At 36.6% G+C, this 19,250-nt stretch overlaps 2 protein-coding genes, 2 non-coding genes and 1 pseudogene across 7 annotated transcripts in view; 4 read left to right on the top strand and 1 right to left on the bottom strand.

The window, feature by feature from the left end:
* Window positions 1-19,250, top strand: part of RAB3GAP2 (RAB3 GTPase activating non-catalytic protein subunit 2) — a 100,019-nt gene that overhangs the window by 39,698 nt on the left and 41,071 nt on the right. For all 4 annotated transcript variants that reach the window (XR_007409199.1, XM_049106995.1, XM_025420972.3 and 1 more), the window contains exons 8-13: window positions 3,951-4,050; window positions 5,970-6,068; window positions 14,779-14,927; window positions 15,772-15,851; window positions 15,976-16,065; window positions 17,398-17,537. Coding sequence is in view for 3 of the 4 variants with exons in the window: in XM_049106995.1 (XP_048962952.1) it covers window positions 3,951-4,050; window positions 5,970-6,068; window positions 14,779-14,927; window positions 15,772-15,851; window positions 15,976-16,065; window positions 17,398-17,537 (658 nt within the window). In the remaining variant the exon portion in view is untranslated. The remainder of the gene's footprint in view (window positions 1-3,950; window positions 4,051-5,969; window positions 6,069-14,778; window positions 14,928-15,771; window positions 15,852-15,975; window positions 16,066-17,397; window positions 17,538-19,250) is intronic.
* Window positions 6,861-7,299, top strand: LOC112643122 (ATP synthase subunit f, mitochondrial-like). The gene has a single exon (XM_035711214.2). The coding sequence runs from the start codon at window positions 6,905-6,907 to the stop codon at window positions 7,169-7,171; it is 267 nt and encodes an 88-aa protein (XP_035567107.1). The 5' UTR covers window positions 6,861-6,904; the 3' UTR covers window positions 7,172-7,299.
* LOC112643287 (small nucleolar RNA SNORA36 family) lies at window positions 8,532-8,663 on the top strand. Its single transcript, XR_003125759.1, has one exon. It is a non-coding gene; the product is annotated as a small nucleolar RNA SNORA36 family (small nucleolar RNA).
* Window positions 10,996-14,513, top strand: LOC112643121 (proteasome subunit alpha type-1-like; annotated as a pseudogene).
* LOC112643290 (U6 spliceosomal RNA) lies at window positions 13,156-13,262 on the bottom strand. Its single transcript, XR_003125763.1, has one exon. It is a non-coding gene; the product is annotated as a U6 spliceosomal RNA (small nuclear RNA).

The following is a 19,250-nucleotide window of genomic DNA, read 5'->3' as shown; positions in this document are numbered from 1 at the left end:
GAGTTTCTTATTTTTGGAATTTGATAGTAACTTAAGGCACAAATGTGGTATATGTTTTTTTATTTGGATTTAGGTGTCAGAATTATACACAAAAAAGAAAAAAATTCTGACTCTATTTTTAATACTACTACTACATTGTATTTATCTGTTTCTCAGAAAGGGGGTGAAGTTTTTGTTGATAGTGGAAAATTGATTCACTGAAGATTTGGGTGGAAGATGATACATACAGTTTTGTATCTAAGGCTCTCCAAATGTACGGCTTTCACTTTGCAAGTGCTCTGTGAGAGTTTCATAGTCTCACAGTCAAAAAATAATAATAATAATTGTGGAGCCATGTAAACTAATATGCTCTTATTTGGCTCACAGTATATACCATCAAATCTATGTAAATATATGCCTTCTTTCTTTTTGCTGTCCTGTTTCCAAAAGGTTTCAGGTAAACAGATGCATGTGTTGAGTACCTATGTGGACTTAAATTGTATGAGAGATGGCCTGGAGCTATGGGGACTGGAGCTGTAGAAGAAACTTAATCTAGTAAGAGAGACTAGACTAATTCCTATTAATACCTTTGAGTGCATTAATCAGTAATACAGAGCAATACCTAGTAAATTGCTATTTTACATGGCCTGAAATAGATTCTGAGTAAGTTTGGAGAAAGAAGAGCTCAATTAGAATGAGGACAGTAAAAGAAACTTTCATTGAGGAGGTGAGATTTAAATTAAGCTGCCAATAATGGTTATAGAATCTAATTAGTTGATAGGAAAAGAGGCGAAAGTATTTTAGGTAACTAGGAGAAATATAAAAGGGGATTCAAATGTAGGACTGTGTATGAAACAACAGAGAAACTTAGGTCAGTAAGTAGTGAGAAACTGTTGAATAGGCAGAGTGGCTACATTTCCATAAATTTAAAAACTGAGTAAAAAATCAGAATTGATTCAGGAGATGAGCTGAGCAACTAAAGATTTATGAGAAGGAAGTGATGTATCAAAGGGATATTGAAGGACTCTTTCTTCAGGAGAAATTGGAGTTTTGAGAGTCTGGAATCAAGGAGGCTAATTATCTGATTTTTTTGAAGTTATCTATATCAGACATGCAGTGTTGGGACCAGACTCTATAATGGCTGTGTGAAGAAAGAGAGAGGGCCAGTCCAAAAATCATTTTACAGGAACAGTTGACAGGATTGGTTATTGTATAGAGATGTGGAATAGTGATGAGGAAGGTGAGTTGACTCTTTAAGATACCCATGCCAAGGAGTGCCACTGACACTTCCGAAGTTGGAAGAGAGAACTGCTTTGGCAGTGAATTAGGGTTGTTAAATTTGGTTTTGGACATGTTGAATTTGAGGTGATGGTAGGAAATAAAAAGAAAGTACCAGTATGGCTGTAATGATACAGAATTCCTACACAGGCACAAAGACTAGATTGAGGAAGATGGTTGAAGTCCTAGATAATGAAGAAGTTCTCCCAAGTAAAGGATATAGGAAAATAAAACTTGAAGACTGAAAACTTAAATCTTAATAATAATCACCATCAGAAGATAGGAGAAATAAAACCACTGAAGGAAATGAAGAAGGAGCTCTTGGAAATCTAAGAAGATAATCTGTTCATTGAAGATACTTCTCAAGAGCTGTTTTCTATTAATTCTCTGGATAGTGAAGGTTCTTTAAACCCTATAAGCTTAGTTATGTCTATACTACTCTTTTTTTTTTCTTTTTTTAAAGCTAGTGGGAAAAGATCACATTTAAATACTCGTTCATGAGTCAAGAAAATGTATTAGTTGAAAAATAATTTTTACTGAACATGAAGACAGAAGTCTTTGTTTTTACTCTATTCTACATATGCCTCTTTTGATCTGATGCATAAGTTTATATATCAAAAGTATATATTTGCATCTTCTTCATTATACTTCCAAATCTGAAAGAACACAGAGCAGATTTCTTCTGATTCAATTCTGGGGGCATTGAGTATAGTAGAAGTGACAGCAGGGCATTGCACGAGAAGATTCCAAATGGAATGTGTCTGGAATGTCAGAGAAACTCCTGTGTCTTCTGCACAAACATCTCCATCATCTAGCATAATTTTTACAGCTTTTGGACCATTGGTGTCTGTATTAGTATCTTCATTCTTCAGGAGGACTGTCTGGTTTTGGAGATAATTGACTTGCTGGTGATTAGCTCCTCCAAACCAATAAGGAGGCTCTCTCCTTGCTGTCACGGTCACTGGGCCATACAAGCTTAGCTTTGTGACCCTGTTATGTCAGCACCCATGCCAGCTCCTTTCCCCTGGCTCCTATTCCTTCTGGCCCACAAATCTCTTTTAAAAACAGAAACAGCCTATTGGTCTAGTAGGAAAAAGGGTAAGGCAGTTCTTACAAGAAGATATATAATTGGTCAAAAAGAATATGAAAAAATTTTGAATGTAAATAATAACCTAAGAACTAGCAGCAACTACATTTGGATAGTTTTTCACCTTTCATATTGACAATGAAACTGTTAATGACAATATGGAGAAGCAAGCACTCTTGTATATTGTTGGTGGAAGTGTAAACTGGCAGGTACTTTCTTGAGGGCAGTTAATAATATGGGTGAAAATTGAGAACATTCTGACCCAGAGACCCAGTTGAAGAAATTTACAGCAGTGTGAGAAGATATGCACAGGAAAATGTTTATTGCAGTGATATTTATAATAATGAAAATGTATTAATTCATTCATAAATATTTAGTTACTGCCTATTATGTGCCCAGCCCAGTTCCAACCACAGAGAATTCCTTGGGGAACCAGACACCCAGGGATTTCTCCTTTCATGGGGGGTGGGGGGTGGAAACCAGAAATAGACAACTAGAGATACTAGATGGTTCCAGTGTCTAATAGATAATAGGAAGGAAGTAATCGTGTGGATGAGATAGTAATGAGGCAGAAGGATGGAAGTGCTGTCTGAGTTAGAGGCTTGCGAGCAGCCTCTGTATAGAACTATATTTGAGCTGAGAACTGAATAATCAGAAGAGTTAGGCCGGTGATGATCTGGGAGGTAAGGTCTAGGCACGTTCAGAGCTCTGAGGTGATGATGGCCTTTGTTCATTCAAGGCGCAAGGGAGGGAGAGGTGAGATGGCGTTAGAGATGGGTGCCCCATCTTGCAGGCCTGGATAAAGAGGCCAGACTTTATTGTAAGTGCAGTTAGAAGCTATGGGAGGGGCTTAGGAGAGTGGTTTGATCTGCTTTGTCTCCCAAACTAAATGTCTATCACTGGTTCACTGTGTTTTGGAATATATGATGCAGTGCTGCATAGCCACAACAAAAAATGATTGCTCACTTAAATGGAAAAATATCATTGACACATTGAGTAATAACACATTCTACTATATACTTTAATATATTGTTTGTATTTGCACAATGAGTATATTTAATTTTTATGAAACTTGTACTTTTTTGTTAATCTCACCACCTGTCCTGAAAGCATTATATGTCATGTGTAAGAAGGCTCATGTTTGGGATGCCTGTGTGGCTCAGCGGTTAGTGTCTGCCTCTGGATCAGAACATGATCCCGGAGTTCCGGGATCGAGTCCCACATCGGGCTTCCTGCATTGAAGCCTGCTTCTCCTTCTGCCTATGTCTCTGCTTCTATCTCTCTCTGTGTGTGTGTCTCTCATGAATAAATAAATAAATAAATCTTTAAAAAAAAAAAAAAAAAAGAAGGTTCATGTTTGAGAAGAATTTTAAGTGCTTAGCCAAAAGGCATCCTGAAATTAGTTTTGCATTTATTTTTACTTTTTCTCTGTTTGGTAATGTTTTATATGCTGAGTGATTGACAGTTATTTCTATTTTTCATTAATATTTTCACAACATCTTCTATTTTTCATTAATCTTGACATTCACCTCTAATACAAAAGTAGGTAAGGTTATTTGGGAATGATGAAAACGTAATAGTTTCTTCTTTCTTATTTCTTGAATAGAATGAAGAGTTGAGTATCTTATATCCGGCTGCCATTGTGACTATTGATGGATTTAGCCTTTTTCAATCTCTTCGTGCTTGTCGGAATCAGGTAGCAAAAGGTAATTGTTTGATGAGATGTATCTAACTTCTAACATCTTACTTAATTTAACCTACTTAGAGAATTAAACATGTGCTCTACATTAAAAAAGACCTCTGTACTAGATTTATGGAAAAAACTTCCTGCTACTGTAGAAATGGGAGTGTACTGTTGGATAGATTGATGAGTAAGTAAAGGCAAGGACTGAAAATCTACACTTTCTACGTATTGGGGTGAGGGATTGCATTGCGTCTACCCATGGAATCAAATTTCTCACTAGATCAGCAGCTCTCGGGCTGGTCTACTAGAATCCTGTGATTCTGCATTGCTTTCATCCTCATGAAGTTGAAGGGTACCACTTTGTGCAGGGGAAGGTTTTCTTTCTGGTAGGCAGGACTCAACAGGGAGTCAACACCAGCTTTGTTTGCTAACCTGGAATGCTTCTGAATGGACTAGTTAGAGGCCTGAACAATGTGTGTGTGGGCAACTACATTATTTCTAGACTGAGGGGTAAAAAGTACAGAGATAATGAAGAGTTCTCACTCTTACTACTCAGAGTTTACATTCTTTGAAAGAAGACACAGAATGGAGTTGTATTTCTTCAAATTCAAGATGCCATTATTTGGAGACACACTAGTATTTTATGTACCACAAAGAAGCAAAAATGCTGCCAGAGAAGAACACATTATCAAGATCCCGATTTTAGAAAAGCCTTAATTAAACCCAGTGAAAATAGCAGTGCTAGTGCAGACTTCCTCCTTTTCTTCTGGGTTTGGTAGAGGGGCCTTAATGGCCCTAAGACAGAATTTGTTTAGTTTGCAGATTGATGTGATTGGTAAAATCCTGAAGTTTGGGTTATGTGGGTTTTTAATAGTATATGCTTTTCTACTAGGTCAGAACTTGTTTGAATTTTTATACTAACTTTCATAATCTTTTAAATTATTTAAATTTAGCCGCAATAAGCATCATTATCTTGAGGTCATTTAAAGTAGTTACTGCTAATATATTGCCTAAAGAGACTGATAGTTTTCTGCAAGTAAGAATTCAGTCAATGAAATAAACTAGAAATAGATGATTATTATTGGTATTGTCAGCCATTTAATTTTTATTATTTTTGAATTCCTGTTTACTTTTATGTTTAAGACCATAAAGCCATTTTGTCTCCTTGGAAGTAAGTAAGCCATTTAGTGCCCTCTTATCATAAGTTGCTCTAAAAAGAATTCTGATTGCATAGCCAAGAAGTTGTTGTGTGCAAATAAACAGTAAATTTGCTGATAAATAGGATCTTGTGCCTGAATCTTTGGCAAGAGGTGTAATATTGCTTTTTCTTTCATTACTCACTAGGAAGAAATACTGGACAGTGAGGGGCCTTTTATTAATTCTTTCTGGTGATACTTTTGCTGTTAACATACCTTTCTATCAAGGCTGGCCTTGGTTACTTGCCTTAGAGACCTTGCTATATATATGCACTCCTGCCATGCATATCATCAGGTTTTTAGTTTTTCCCAAGTTAAGGCACTGGTAGCTATTCCCAGATTTTATCCACTGTCTTTCTCAAGGGGAAGAAATTGCTTATTTGTCACCAATTTCAGTTTGAATTCACCTTAAATTTTAGTAATAGTCTAGGGTTTTTAACAGCCTTCTCTAATTACACGAATGTTCCAAAATCTTTGTGGCGGTCAACTCACCCTTAATATTTGCATTTTTCAAAAAATAAAAAAATAAAAAAAATAAAAAAAAATATTTGCATTTTTCATGTATTGTCTTGGCATGAATAAAGTTCACTTTAGCCTTGTTTATATTGTCTTGCCTCACTATTATCATTTAAATTTTATTTATTTTTTCATTTAAATTTTAGAGTGAAAAATGAAGTTATTACAGTTGTAATGGCTTTTTATAAAACTTCATTATAGTTAAGTTTGATTTTTTTTTCTTTAACAGCTGCAGCATCGGGCAATGAGAATATTCAACCCCCACCATTAGCTTATAAGAAATGGGGTCTCCAAGATATTGACACTATTATTGATCATGCTAGCATAGGTAAGCATTACTAGTTCACATTTTTATGGAATTTACTACTTCTACTTTTTAATCAGTGTGTCTCATTTGTTAGAAATGTACATTTATTCTTATGTGAAAAGAAAAATGCATCACTTGTAGTGAGATACTTGGAAGTTACTCCAGACTTACGGATTATCATAGGTGTATGTGTTTAAGAAGTGGTAACAGTTTTAATAATTATGTCTTCAGCAGCAATATTGAACAGTTTTAAGTCTTTCATTATTTGACTTAATTTTTTTTTGCAGATATGTTTAATCCATGTAATTAATTACCATATAGCTCAATCTTCTAAAAATATAACCTTTTAGGATGCCTGGGTGGCTCAGTCAGTTAAGCTTCTGCCTTCTGCTCAGGTCATGATCCTGGGGTCCTGGGATAGAACCCCACATCAGGCACCCTGCTTAGTGGGGAGCCTGCTTCTCCCTCTTTCTGTGCTTTCCCTGCTTGTGTGCTCTCTCTCTCTGTCAAATAAATAAAATCTTTAAAAAAAAAATGTAACTTTTAGACCAGCAGAATATAGATAAAAATGTATCTCTCCTTGTAAGCATCTTTGAAGACTCACTCTGTTGGGGATTGGGAATGTAGAAAGGAAAAGACATGGTCTCATCAAGGAAGTGCGAGTTTAGTTGGAAGACATATGTGAAAATAATTGCAGTACTATAGCAGTAGTCAACAAGTGGACTAGCTGGAGTGAGAGCAGAGGAGAAGCCCCTAACACTGAGCGATGTAGGGAACCAGGAGGCTGACTTCAGTCTGAAATCGGAAGAAAGAGTAGAACTTGATCAGGAGGCAGAGCGGACACCCAGGACTCCAAGATGGCATCGCCCATACCAGTGAAGGAAAAGAAGCTCATGGAGGTGAAACTAGGAGAGCTGCCAGGCTGGATACTGATGCGGGATTTCACCCCTAAGGGCATTGCTGGAGCATTTCAAAGAGGTTACTACCGGTATTACAACAAGTATATCAATGTGAAGAAAGGGGGCATTGCTGGGATTTCTATGGTGCTGGCTGCTTATGTGCTTTTCACCTACTGTGGTTCTTACAAGGAGCTCAAACATGAACGGCTACACAAGTACCACTGAAGAGGGCCCAGTGTGGAGGCACATTTGGCATTCCTGACCATGACTTTTGCCTGGCATCCTTGAATCCTTCCATTGCTTAATTCACAATTAATATCCAATAAAAGTTGACTGGTTAAAAAAAAAAAGAACTTGATCAGGAGAACGAGCACAGAGGTGGCATTTGAGCCAACATGTGTCCGTGGGCTTGGGGGTGGAAGTGCATCACCTGCTGTAAAACTAATGGGTACTAAGGACAACCAGCTAGCACACATGTAAATAGGAATCAGAGTTTGAAGGGCCTATATACTATGTGGAGGAACTTAGATTTTTCTTCTAGCAACATTGAGAGCCATTGAAGAATTCTGAACAAGAGGATGGTATTATCACTTAGCCTGTTAGAAAAATCACTTTTGTGGAAGTTTTTTAGAGGTTATACTGTAGAGGTCAAGACTAGAAACTAGACACAGTAAGGAAGTTGTAATTATCTTGGTAAGAAGCAATCAGTTTCTGAATTAAGGTAGTAGAAATGGGGGGTAGAGAAGGAAATATTTTTTAAAAATTGTTTTTTCTGTTTATCAATATATGCTTGTTAAAAAAATTCAAATACACATAAATATATAAAGAGAAAAAGAAACAATATCCCCTTAACCCTACCATTCAGAAATACCATTGGCATTTTGGTATTTGGTAAACATCTTACAGACTTGTGTGTGAAATGCATGTATAATATAGATATGGTTATATGGTAATGGGTTTTCACAAATAGGATAATATCATACCAGCTATATTATAGCCCTTTTCTAATTAATCAGAAAGAGCCTTTCAATCAGTTTTGCTAAATACACATTTTTATCAGGATCCTAATAGAAGACAGATGGCACCCTTGAAATAGGACAATTGAAACACATTTTATTTATAGAGAAACTATTTAGAAAGATGTGGTGTGGGAGAACCATAAAGGATAGTACAGCATGTCAGGGCTTCTTAGCAGCCCACTGTTAACCACTCCTTGCCAGACGAGGTGAGGGCCTGGTGTGGTTCCAGAACTTGGAGATGATGAGTAGAATCAGCATCTTAAGAGCAGGTTGGCTTTTGCTCAAATGTCACAGAAAATAGGTATCCTGCCTTCAATTTCCCTTCTGTCTTTGATCTTCTGATGAGGCTTCCCATTGTCGGAATCCAAGTGGAGGTCAACATAATCTTCAACACTGGCCCCTAGGAGTGGGTGGGGAGAAAAGGAAAGAGTACAAATCTGCAGGGTTGGACAGAACATACCTGATACCCAGATCTCTTTGTTTATTGTTGCATAGTTCTCCTGTGGAATACTCTACAGTAAGCGCTTTACTGGTAGACAGTTCATCTTTACTTTTTTTGCACAAAATTCCAAAGTGTTGAGTTCAGTTCAAGGTAGCTTCCCTGTTCTGTTAATTGAACTTTGGAACATTGAAATGGGCTAGGAAAAATGATTGGATAAAAAATATTATTCTATTCATTTATCTCCCAGCCTACAAAATGATTTTTTTTTAAAAAAGATACAATGGACTTTATTATGCATGTACATCTTTATGTAAAGTTTTAATGAATTCATTCAACAAAGCAGTGAATACTTATTATGTCTTTGGTGCTAATTAATATTGGAGCTAGAAATAAAAGGCAGAGAGGACCCTGCCCTGATGGAGCTTACATTCTGGTGATAGGGAGACACACAATAAATAATTAAACCAAATGAATAATTTGGTAATATCCAAATGTTGGTATGTGTCACGAAGAAAATAAGCAGAGGGTTTTGATGGAGAGTAAAGAGAGAGGGCACATCAGGTAGACTGGTGAGGAAAGGTTTCTCCAGGGAAGTAACATGTGATGGGTGAGAAGGAGCCAGCTATTTGAAGAGGTGTAGGAAGAGCATTCTGGTCAGGGGAAACAGCAAAGACCAAGGCCTGTGGGGCCTCAAAGTCCAGAGAAACAGGAAGAAGGTCCATATGACTTGATTGTAAAGAGTAAGGGTCAGTGGAACAAGGTTAGAGATGTAGACCGGGGTCAGATCATGTAAGGCAAGGAGTTTGGATTCTATTTTAAATACAGTGGATGTCATTGATGAGTCTGGGTATGGGATATTTAAAATTATCCTGCTGACCTGCTGCTTAGAGAGAGGCTTGTAAAATTTTTATTTTACTTTTTACTTTTTAGTAAAGGCAGGGAGACAAGGAGCTTGTTGTACTAGGGGAAAATGACAACTTTGCCTATGGTGGACGCCAGTAGAGTAGGAGTAGACAGAATTAAGATACATTTTGCAATTGGAAAAGGATGGTTATGAGAAATGACAGAAAAGAAAGATTCAAGGATTTCTTGGTTTTTTTATTTTATTTTAAGGATTTCTTAGTTTTTAAATCTAAGCAAATAGTGCATGATCAGACTTTACAAAAATAAGAATAAGGAGAAGGAAGAGGCTTGAGAGGGACAGATCAGAGTTACGTTTTTTTAACAGGTTAACTTGTGACACAATTACACATTCAAATGGAGGTGTCAAGTAGGCAGACATATGTGTTTGAAGTTTAGAGAAGTAGTCTAGATTATTGATGAAAATTTGGAATGCTTTATAGAATTCAGGAAAAGGAGAAGGTCCTTTGAATTTGACAACACAGAGCACTGCATTGAATCTGATATGAGCACTTTATGATATGAGCACTGGACCAGAATAAATTAGACTAAACACACTTAAAATTTTTGATACCAGTGAGGATGAAGGCTAGATTGGAGTAGGTCAAAGGAGAAATATTTCCACTCCTACTTTCAAAAATTAGAAACACAAGAACAGGAAACTGAATCACAGCATCTCCATTTTTATATCCAGTCTTCACCTCTTCCTTAAAATTCATGCTCCTTTTCTAGCTCCTACGAAATTTGTCCACCTTGCTATCTAAACTTAACATATCCAAAAAGAATTCTCCATTTCCTCCCCCAAATTTGTTCCTCCTTTTTTCTTCCGTATCATCTCTTCTTTTGCTCACACCAGAAGACTCTGAGTCATCCTTGACCTCTCTTTTTTCTCATGTTTTTCATCCAAACTCCCATTTGTCTCTTTCTGCGCAGTAGACACTATGTGGCCACTGCTCATCTCCATCATTGTTAGTGCGGTGGTCTTAGCTACCATTGTGTCTTGTCTGAACTGTTGAGGAAAAAAACATTCTAACTGGTCTTTCTGCTTCCTTTCTTCCCTCCCTAAAATCTGTTCACCAGTTAGCAGCTAATATTCTTTTTGAAATGTAAGTCATGTTTTTGTCACTCTTCTGCACAAAATATTATTTATAACGCCTTCCTGTCTTATTCCTGATAAAATCCAAAGGTTTTACAGAGGCATCCAGGCTTGACATTGCCTGCTTTATAGTACATCTTTCACCTTTATCTTCTTTGGTATCCCCTCCGTGTGTTCCACCATGTTAACTCTTTGTTTTCCCTTAGACACATCAAGCATTCTTCCACTTGAGAACATTTGTAATTGTTGCTCCTTCTGCCTGGAAAATTTTACCCAGCTAGCCACATGGCTTTCTCACTTCATTCAAGCCTCTGCTCAAATATTATTTTGTCAAAGATGTCTTCTGGAGCCACTATAATAGACCTAGAAAATTATCCAATGAGTTTGACTTTATGGAAATTTATTTAAGATTTAAATTAGTATTCATATTATAATAATGGTAATATTTAATTCTTAATTTTAATAGTGGTTTAATGTTTAATAAATTATATTTAAAATTATAATTTATAAATATTATATTTTAATATGTATTTTTAACTATAAATTATAATTTATAATATAAATTATATTAATATTTATACTAAGGTGTTTCAAAGTGTGGAAAGACCTCAGATTTTCAGGATATACAAAAAAAACTCACATCTAAGGAAATGTTATTACAGTAGGCAGCATGTCTCAGCAGTGAGTAATATTTACATCATTCTTAATGAAAACAGTAAATGCGAATTTAATAAAAAATTGAAATATGTGTATATTGGAAAAATATGAAGGGAGAAAGAGGGGCTTTCAATAAACTGTATCTTCATTTACCTTAAATCAATGAAATATAATGCTAAGATTAGTTACTCAGGTCCTCTAGATTCCACCCCTTATGCCGCAGTATAGACAGCAGGACAGCTCTCTATACCACAGGGATGTCGTCAGTAAGATGTAGACTGTGGGAAATGAGTGGCATGGAGGCGTCGGGGTAAGGGTCGAGGAGGACAGTAGGATTTGGGGCTGGTCTTGGATGTCCATTTGTCTGTGAGCCTTACTTTGAAACCCAGATGTATTGTTTTTTTCTGGCAATGGTCAGCTGTTCTGCTGTAAACAGTGGAGGATGCAGAAAGTTTAGTTCATCCAGATTAGGATTTCGCCAGTTGAGTGTGTGTGAGAGAGACACACAGAGCAATTGTAGGTGTCTGCAAGAGAATGATTATGATGCAACAAAAATCTAAGCCAGATAAGGGGAATGAATGCAGAAGTTACTCAGTAGTGAAAAAATAGTAGAGTTAGTGAATTAAAACTCTTGATGATATGGTGAAATTATTATAGGGCTTACTAAGTAGGATGGAAAGCCACGAGTTGGTTGTCAAAAGGTGCTATGCTTGAAATCAAGGTTTCAGAGGCTGTACAGTTGACAACAGGATCTAGATGTGCCTGGCACTGAAAGTAGATGACTGGAATTGTGGGAAGGGGAAGATTGTAATGGTGAGGATGGAAAGAACTGATCAGCCATCACCTCTTCAGAATAAATTAGACTAAACTCACTTAAAATTTTTGATATGTATCAGGAAATTGTCCTCTGGGTAGCTTAAAGCGATTTATACTCCCACCTGTAGTGTGTAGGAACATGAGGAAGTTATTTTAAAACTTAAATTTCGGCAGCGGAACCTGCGCCGGAACCATGTTTCGCAACCAGTATGACAATGACGTCACTGTTTGGAGCCCTCAGGGCAGGATTCATCAAATTGAATATGCAATGGAAGCTGTCAAACAAGGTTCAGCCACAGTTGGTCTGAAATCAAAAACCCATGCAGTGTTGGTTGCATTGAAGAGAGCACAGTCAGAGCTTGCAACTCATCAAAAGAAAATTCTTCATGTTGATAACCATATTGGTATCTCAATTGTGGGACTTTCTGCTGATGCTAGACTGTTATGTAATTTTATGCGCCAGGAGTGTTTGGATTCCAGATTTGTATTTGAAAGACCTCTTCCTGTGTCTTGTCTGTATCTCTAATTGGAAGCAAGACCCAGATACCAACACAACGGTATGGCCGGAGACCATATGGTGTTGGACTGCTTATTGCTGGTTATGATGATATGGGCCCTCACATTTTCCAAACCTGTCCATCTGCCAACTATTTTGACTGTAGAGCCATGTCCATTGGAGCCTGTTCTCAATCAGCTCGTACTTACTTGGAGAGACATATGTCTGGGTTTGTGGAGTGCAATTTGAATGAACTGGTTAAACATGGTCTGCGTGCCTTACGAGAGACACTTTCTGCAGAACAGGACCTAACTACAAAGAATGTTTCCATTGGAATTGTTGGTAAAGACTTGGAGTTTACGATTTATGATGATGATGATGATGATGTATCTCCGTTCCTGGAAGGTCTTGAAGAAAGACCACAGAGAAAGGCACAGCCTGCTCAACCTGCTGATGAACCTCTAGAAAAGGCTGATGCAATGGAGCATTAAGTCATTAACCAGTCTATATGTGTATTATCAAATATGTAAGAATGCAGGAGCCCTTACTGAGGACAGTAATCTATACTTTGAACCAAAAGATGCAGCGTGGTCTTCTGGTATGTTTTAGGAATCGGTCCAGATGTGTTTTTCCCAAGTAACTTGTCTGAACCATATAATGGTGTGCATTTTTCTTTGAGAGGGTCTATATAATCATTTTCTAGAAAGTATAGTTATCTGTACTAATGTTTTTATATGAAGAACATAATGTCTTTGTGGTTTTATTTTTTTTATTTTTATTTTTTTAAATATGGAACGCTTCACGAATTTGTGTGTCATCCTTGCGCAGGGGCCATGCTAATCTTCTCTGTATCGTTCCAATTTTAGTATATGTGCTGCCGAAGCAAGCACGTCTTTGTGGTTTTAAAGACAACTGTGAAATAAAATTGTTTCACCTGCCAAAAAAAATAAATAAAACTTAAATTTCAATTTATGTGCCACACAATTCACCCTTTGATTTCATTCTGGTAGACTCAGACCAAACTTGTACAGATTTTTATCATGTAGTGAAAATATTTTTTATGTTGAATCATGAATTCATTTATGAGCGTGAGCCACGCACTCTGATCTTTCAGAATAGTCCAACTTCTACAAGTTACTTGATCACTTTAATTCCTAAATCCAGCTAATAGTTTGCTCATGAATTCCTTGACAGTATTTCCTTTCCCAGGACTCTTCTTCAGGTACAATGTGTTTTTTGACCATTTGCAAGCAAAGTAGAGGCAACACCTGTATATGGAAATTAGAATAACTCATGTTCCATTCTATGGTGTATTTGAGTTTAGCACTTCCCAACTGGGTATCTTCACATCCCAGATGAGTACTCAGTTATGGTATGTGTGCCTGAGTCCACATAGGTTGGAATCTTAGCAGTACATCTTTACTCCCTAGATCTCTAAGCTTATTTCCCCCTGTCTTTTTCTCCCTACCACCCTCCCTGGTGAGTTTACATGACCTTGGTTTTTCCTCTGCTGCTCCACACAGGCATGTGATCGGTGTCTGCTTTGCTCTTAGAGTCTTGGGGAAATGAAAAGTTAACTCTCCCTTAGAAAAGGTTGGGGATTTCTGGACTACAAAGTTAACGTTTGAAAGTGTTTGTGTTTGCTGTGTTAATAGGGGTATGGGAGCACAGATGCTCTCTGACCTTTTTGGTGGAAACCAAAATTTGGTAAATTAGCAATACTTTTATGGAATCCAGTATAACAGAATTTGATAAAGTTTTTAAAAATGTGATCCCCTTTGAGCCCACACTTCTGTCTATAAGAGTTTTCCACACAGACATGTAGGTGTGCAGAGACATATCAAAGATATATATTGCAGTATCATTTGTAGTGACAAAAGATGGGAAACAACCTAAATATCCATCAGTAGGTCAAATCAATTATGGTATGGTCATATAGTAGAATATTCTGAGTGATTGAGAAGAATGAGGCATGTTTCTTTGATATTTTATTAAATAAAAAAATAAGGCACACATCTGCTTACTTGGTATGTTGTCATTTATGTATGTAAAACATCTCTGGAGAGCAGCATTAGAGCTTGTTTCAGTTGTTGCCTCTAAGAACCAATTAATACCTGGAGATCTACAGACGGTATACTTTTTGTACTGTTTGAGTTTTGTATCATTAAAAAATTAATATTTAAATTTTGTTTTGTATTTTATGGCTTAGAAAAATAGATAGCACTTTAATATCTTATGAATATTTTATGACATTGATTTTGTAGATTTTAAAAGTGACTTTTATTTGTTAAACTAAGCAGTTTGCATCTTCAAATGGAATTGATATAAAAATTTAATGACCTAAAATGACAATGCCATTTCAGTGTGTTCAGTTCATGTGTTGTTGCTGTTGTTGTTTTAAAACAGGTATTATGACTCTCTCCCCTTTTGACCAAATGAAGACTGCCTCCAACATAGGTGGATTTAATGCAGCAATTAAAAACAGTCTACCTGCCATGTCTCAGTACATCACCGTTGGGTCCAATCCATTTACTGGCTTCTTCTATGCTTTGGAGGTAAGAGTTTCATCACTGATCATGAGTAAGACCTCTCTTGGTTTCTCAACTTGTCTGCAAATTGGATATTACAAGTTAGCTTTAGAAAGATTAAGTAATTTACATTTCTATGTTTCAACTGAAGCTAAAATTAGTCTATGCTGACTTCCTTCTAAATTTTTTAGGTGAACTGAGAAAGTACTAAAGTCAGTGTAAAATAGATTCTTCTGTTTCTGATGCCCCTGGTTCTTGGATAGTTGATTTGTCTTTAAATATTGATGTGATAATTGGCCACTCAGGGTTATGAATGTCGGCCCACCAGGGATTTGAGTAATCAGGAATTGTAAAGCGGCCAAGTATAGTTGATGTAAGTGGTGGAAATTGTTTCCTAAAATAGGGGACAGTTAGGTGCTGGACTTGCTTGTCTTTTATTTCTTGCTTAAAAAGCCCACCTCCTCAGAATTGTCTAAGCTTTCTCTTTACTTTAATAAAAAGGCATATTAAAAAAAAAAAAGAGGGGCAAGAGCCAGTTGTGTGTAGATAGGAAGTCTATGGCTCTGACAGAATAACGCCATCTTAACATCCTAGTTTAAACTTTTTCAATTAAATTACAATTAAAGGAGGGAAATCCTGAAGACAAAATAGCTTACTAGTGATTTTATTTCCTACTGTAGAGTTAAAACGTTTGATTGTATCTCTGCCTCCTAAAAAAGATTTTATTGTATGGTCTGAAAGATGCTGAATATTTTTACTAGTCCAGACTTTACAGCTCTTCAAAACTTTTAAAAGTAAGCCCTGTTTAGAAAATATGTTTTATGTCTTTGTCAGCCATTCAGTTTTCTCTTTCACGTGTCCTATGTTCCAGGGGAGCACACAACCCTTGCTGTCTCATGTGGCACTGGCGGTCGCAAGTAAACTCACTTCTGCTTTATTTAATGCTGCCAGGTAATCCTACCACAGTTCCCTGTAAAATTATCTGTATCTTGCCCAGTTTTAACATCTGTGTTGGTAATTTGCACAGTAAAATGCTGAAAGCATCGGTTTTATTCTAAATTTTCTTTCTGTTCAGTGGTTGGCTTGGTTGGAAGAGCAAGCACGAAGAGGAAGCAGTGCAGAAGCAAAAACCAAAGGTGGAGCCAGCCACCCCATTAGCTGTAAGGCAAGTCTGTCGTGTTCTTCTCAGATTTTCATATTTTAAAAAATGTACTGTTAAATTTATAGTCTTTCAGTGTGCTTAGTTGACTGTTGATCTAATGAGGTTTAGGAGCTTCTATCACAATATAAAGTCCATGAGGAGAGTGAGTCTTCCCCAGTTTGGTCACAGCTATCTCCCTGTCCTATAGTGGGTGCTCAAGATGTATGTGCTGAGTGTGCTTTTTTTTCTTTTTTTTTTTTTTTTTTTTTTTTTTTTTAACAAACACCTATAACTTTAGCTTAGGTTGCAAGAAAATTAGTTTTGTGACAGCTGATTTTTTCTTTAAGTTTCGTTTTTCAGTAAGCTATATAAACTTTAAAAATGCTTAGTGATTTCTTTAAAAAACATAAAAACAAGGATTCCCATGCCTTCAAGCAGTCTTTAGAATGCAGGGTTGTGCTTTTTTGTTTACTTCAGTAGTGCTGTAGGATAGTGTATTTGTCAGGCTTTGGGGCAAGAAGGCATGATTCTTGCTTGATTTTGTTTTTAAATTATTTTTATTACCTAATAGAGAATACTATCATGAAGGGAAACAATTCTCTCCCCATTGTAGATGTTTGTCAAAGAGATCTATTAAAATTTATTGAAGATTATCCTCTAAGATTTTTTTCATCTTTTTAAAATATTGGAACACCTCACATTTTCTAAATTCACTGAAGAATCAAGAAGTAGTCCAGATGGCTCTGTGCCTCCAAATAGATGTAATAACATCAGGGCACTTTGTCTCAGGGACTTGCTCTAAGTGAGCACACCTGCTTGTTTTGCCGTACCTCTACTTTTATCTTACAGTTCTAGTAAGATTGGTTATAGACCAAGAACAGTTGAGAGAAAATTATTTAGAAGAGGGGGAGTTCTTTAGGCAGGTACATTGGTGTCAGAAGAATATGATATCTAGCAGAAAGAAGAGATTAGAAAATCGAACTTAGACAAAAGATGCCTTTGTGGCAGCAGAGTATTCCAAAATTTAATTGGTTGTGAGGGCACTATTTCCTATGACATGACAATCAAGAAAAGATAGTTTTACTTGATATTCTCTAAAAATAAAAGATGGATATCTATATAGAAAATCTTTGAAATAAAATTTAGGTATTTTTATTTTATAATGGAAGAAACTTCTTATGCATTTCGTGTTGCAAAATGTCTGGTGTGATTAGTTAATAAACAGTAATCAGTGCAGGGCTTACAATTTTTTATTAAAAATAAATTTGGTCTATTTTGTTAATGCATTTCATGATTCTGTCAGTTTTTTCGAGATTGGAATTTGATTTGAGCTTTTTATTTTCTTTTAAATATCAGATTTGGACTTCCAGATTCTAGACGCCATGGTGAAAGTATATGTCTGTCTCCATGTAACACACTGGCAGCAGTAACAGATGATTTTGGCAGAGTGATTTTATTGGATGTAGCTAGAGGAATTGCAATACGCATGTGGAAAGGTACTTTCTTATAAAAATCCAGAAAAAAAAAGTTATTTTTTTTACCCCAGTAGTTGAGCAGTATTATTATCCTTCAGCTTCTAGTGGACAGCATTGCTTAATCCATTATGTTTATGCTGTCTTTTTTTTTTTCCTTTTAGCATGAACTCATGTTAGTAACACTTGATCTAGTAGTCCAATTGATCTGTCCTTTAAGTCTGATCAAATTATATAGGTACTTTTAGTCTCTTCCTTGTTTACTTTTCAGTTCTTACTGTCATTGTCAAATTCCCATTGTCAAATTTCTTGCCCCTGTTAAATTCATTCCACTTCACAAGGTCATGCTTAAGTCACACGTTCTCTTCAAATCTAGAATGCTAAGTCTTTCAAACTAAAGATGTCAAAACCCATCTTTGCTGACTTGACTTCCATATCCGTATGCTTGGGTTAGTTTACTTAAATTTCTTGGTAATATGTCAGTTAGGAGTTGTAGTTAGCTGCTAATAAAAAACCCAAGTTCAGGATTAATATGATATGCCCATGATATCCTCAGGAACCCAGTTTCACTTCTTGAACCTCCCCACCCACTCAAGGTTATTTTATGGTTCAGATGGCTGCTGGAGCTCCAGCCTTCTTATCTGCATTCCAGGAAGGAAGAAAGGAAGAAGAAGAACTACCAACTGAGCCAGTCCACTTTGAAGATGATTTTTTGCCAAGCTTTTTCTGCAGTGCATTAGCTGAGACTTAGTCATATAAGTCATACCCAGCTATGAGGGAGACTTGAAAATGTCTAGGCACACTGTCAACCTGAAAAAAATAAAATCTCTTTTGACCAAGGAAGAAGGGAGAATGCATTTTTTTGAATCATCTGGAATAGTAACGTTCAGCACAGATTACTAATTAGAAATTACAGTTGTGATGCAGTCTAGTCTGTGTTCAGCAATGTGAAGAATAATGGATTGGAGGACATTAAGATACTCTGGACAGGTTGAGACCCTTATCACCTTCTTGCCAGAGAATTCTTGCAGTGGTTGCCTGTTATGTGTTTAGGTGTCTGTAGATCTAGATTTCAGCACTGCAGATACATCATTTCTCCTTGGTGTTTGTCTTCTGAGATTACATCAAGGGTGGGTCTCAGCAAGACTTTTCCAGAATATAGAAGACATAGGTATATCAGCTGGTCCAGATCCAGTGTAGCGATCCTGTTGCTGGCATTGTTGCTTTTTCCTTTGGCAGCTAGTGCTGTTTTCCCCACACCTGGAAGAGAGTGGGGTCAGTTGCCTGTGGAAGGGACTGAGTTGGAAGACTGTGTTAGCTGCATCTGTCTCTCATAGGCTGGGGCTTCCTGCCACCACCTTGTACCATATTCTCCCCATCTGCATAGCACCAAGGGATTTGAAAAGCAGGAAGTCAAGTTGATCTCTTTCTCTTATATTTTAATTGGACTTTTATTTAAAATCCAAACCTGATAACCTCTCCCAGGTTTTTTAAAGGGAGAGGGTTTTTTTCTTTTTTTAGATTTTTTTTTTTAAGAGAAGGAGGGGAGAGAATGGGATAGAGGAAGGGTACTCAAAAAGTCATAATGATTTTTTTTTTTTTTTAAGGAAAAAAGTGATCGGAAGCAAATATAACAATGTACTAAGATTTAATAAGGCTTTGGGATTGAGTCAGTATTTATTATAATTATTGCTTCCTATTTAAGATATTTCATAATAAAAAGATAATGTACTTTTA

Source organism: Canis lupus, chromosome 38 (assembly GCF_003254725.2).
Source record: "Canis lupus dingo isolate Sandy chromosome 38, ASM325472v2, whole genome shotgun sequence".
In the NCBI taxonomy this organism is placed as follows: Eukaryota; Metazoa; Chordata; class Mammalia; order Carnivora; family Canidae; genus Canis; species Canis lupus.
Note: the sequence above shows the minus strand (reverse complement) of the source record. Positions and strands in the feature narration are given on the sequence as shown.

What these genes read in the sequence shown, in the direction of transcription:
- LOC112643122 (XM_035711214.2), top strand. Translation starts at nt 6,905, where the DNA reads ATGGCATCGCCCATACCAGTGAAGGAAAAGAAGCTCATGGAGGTGAAA.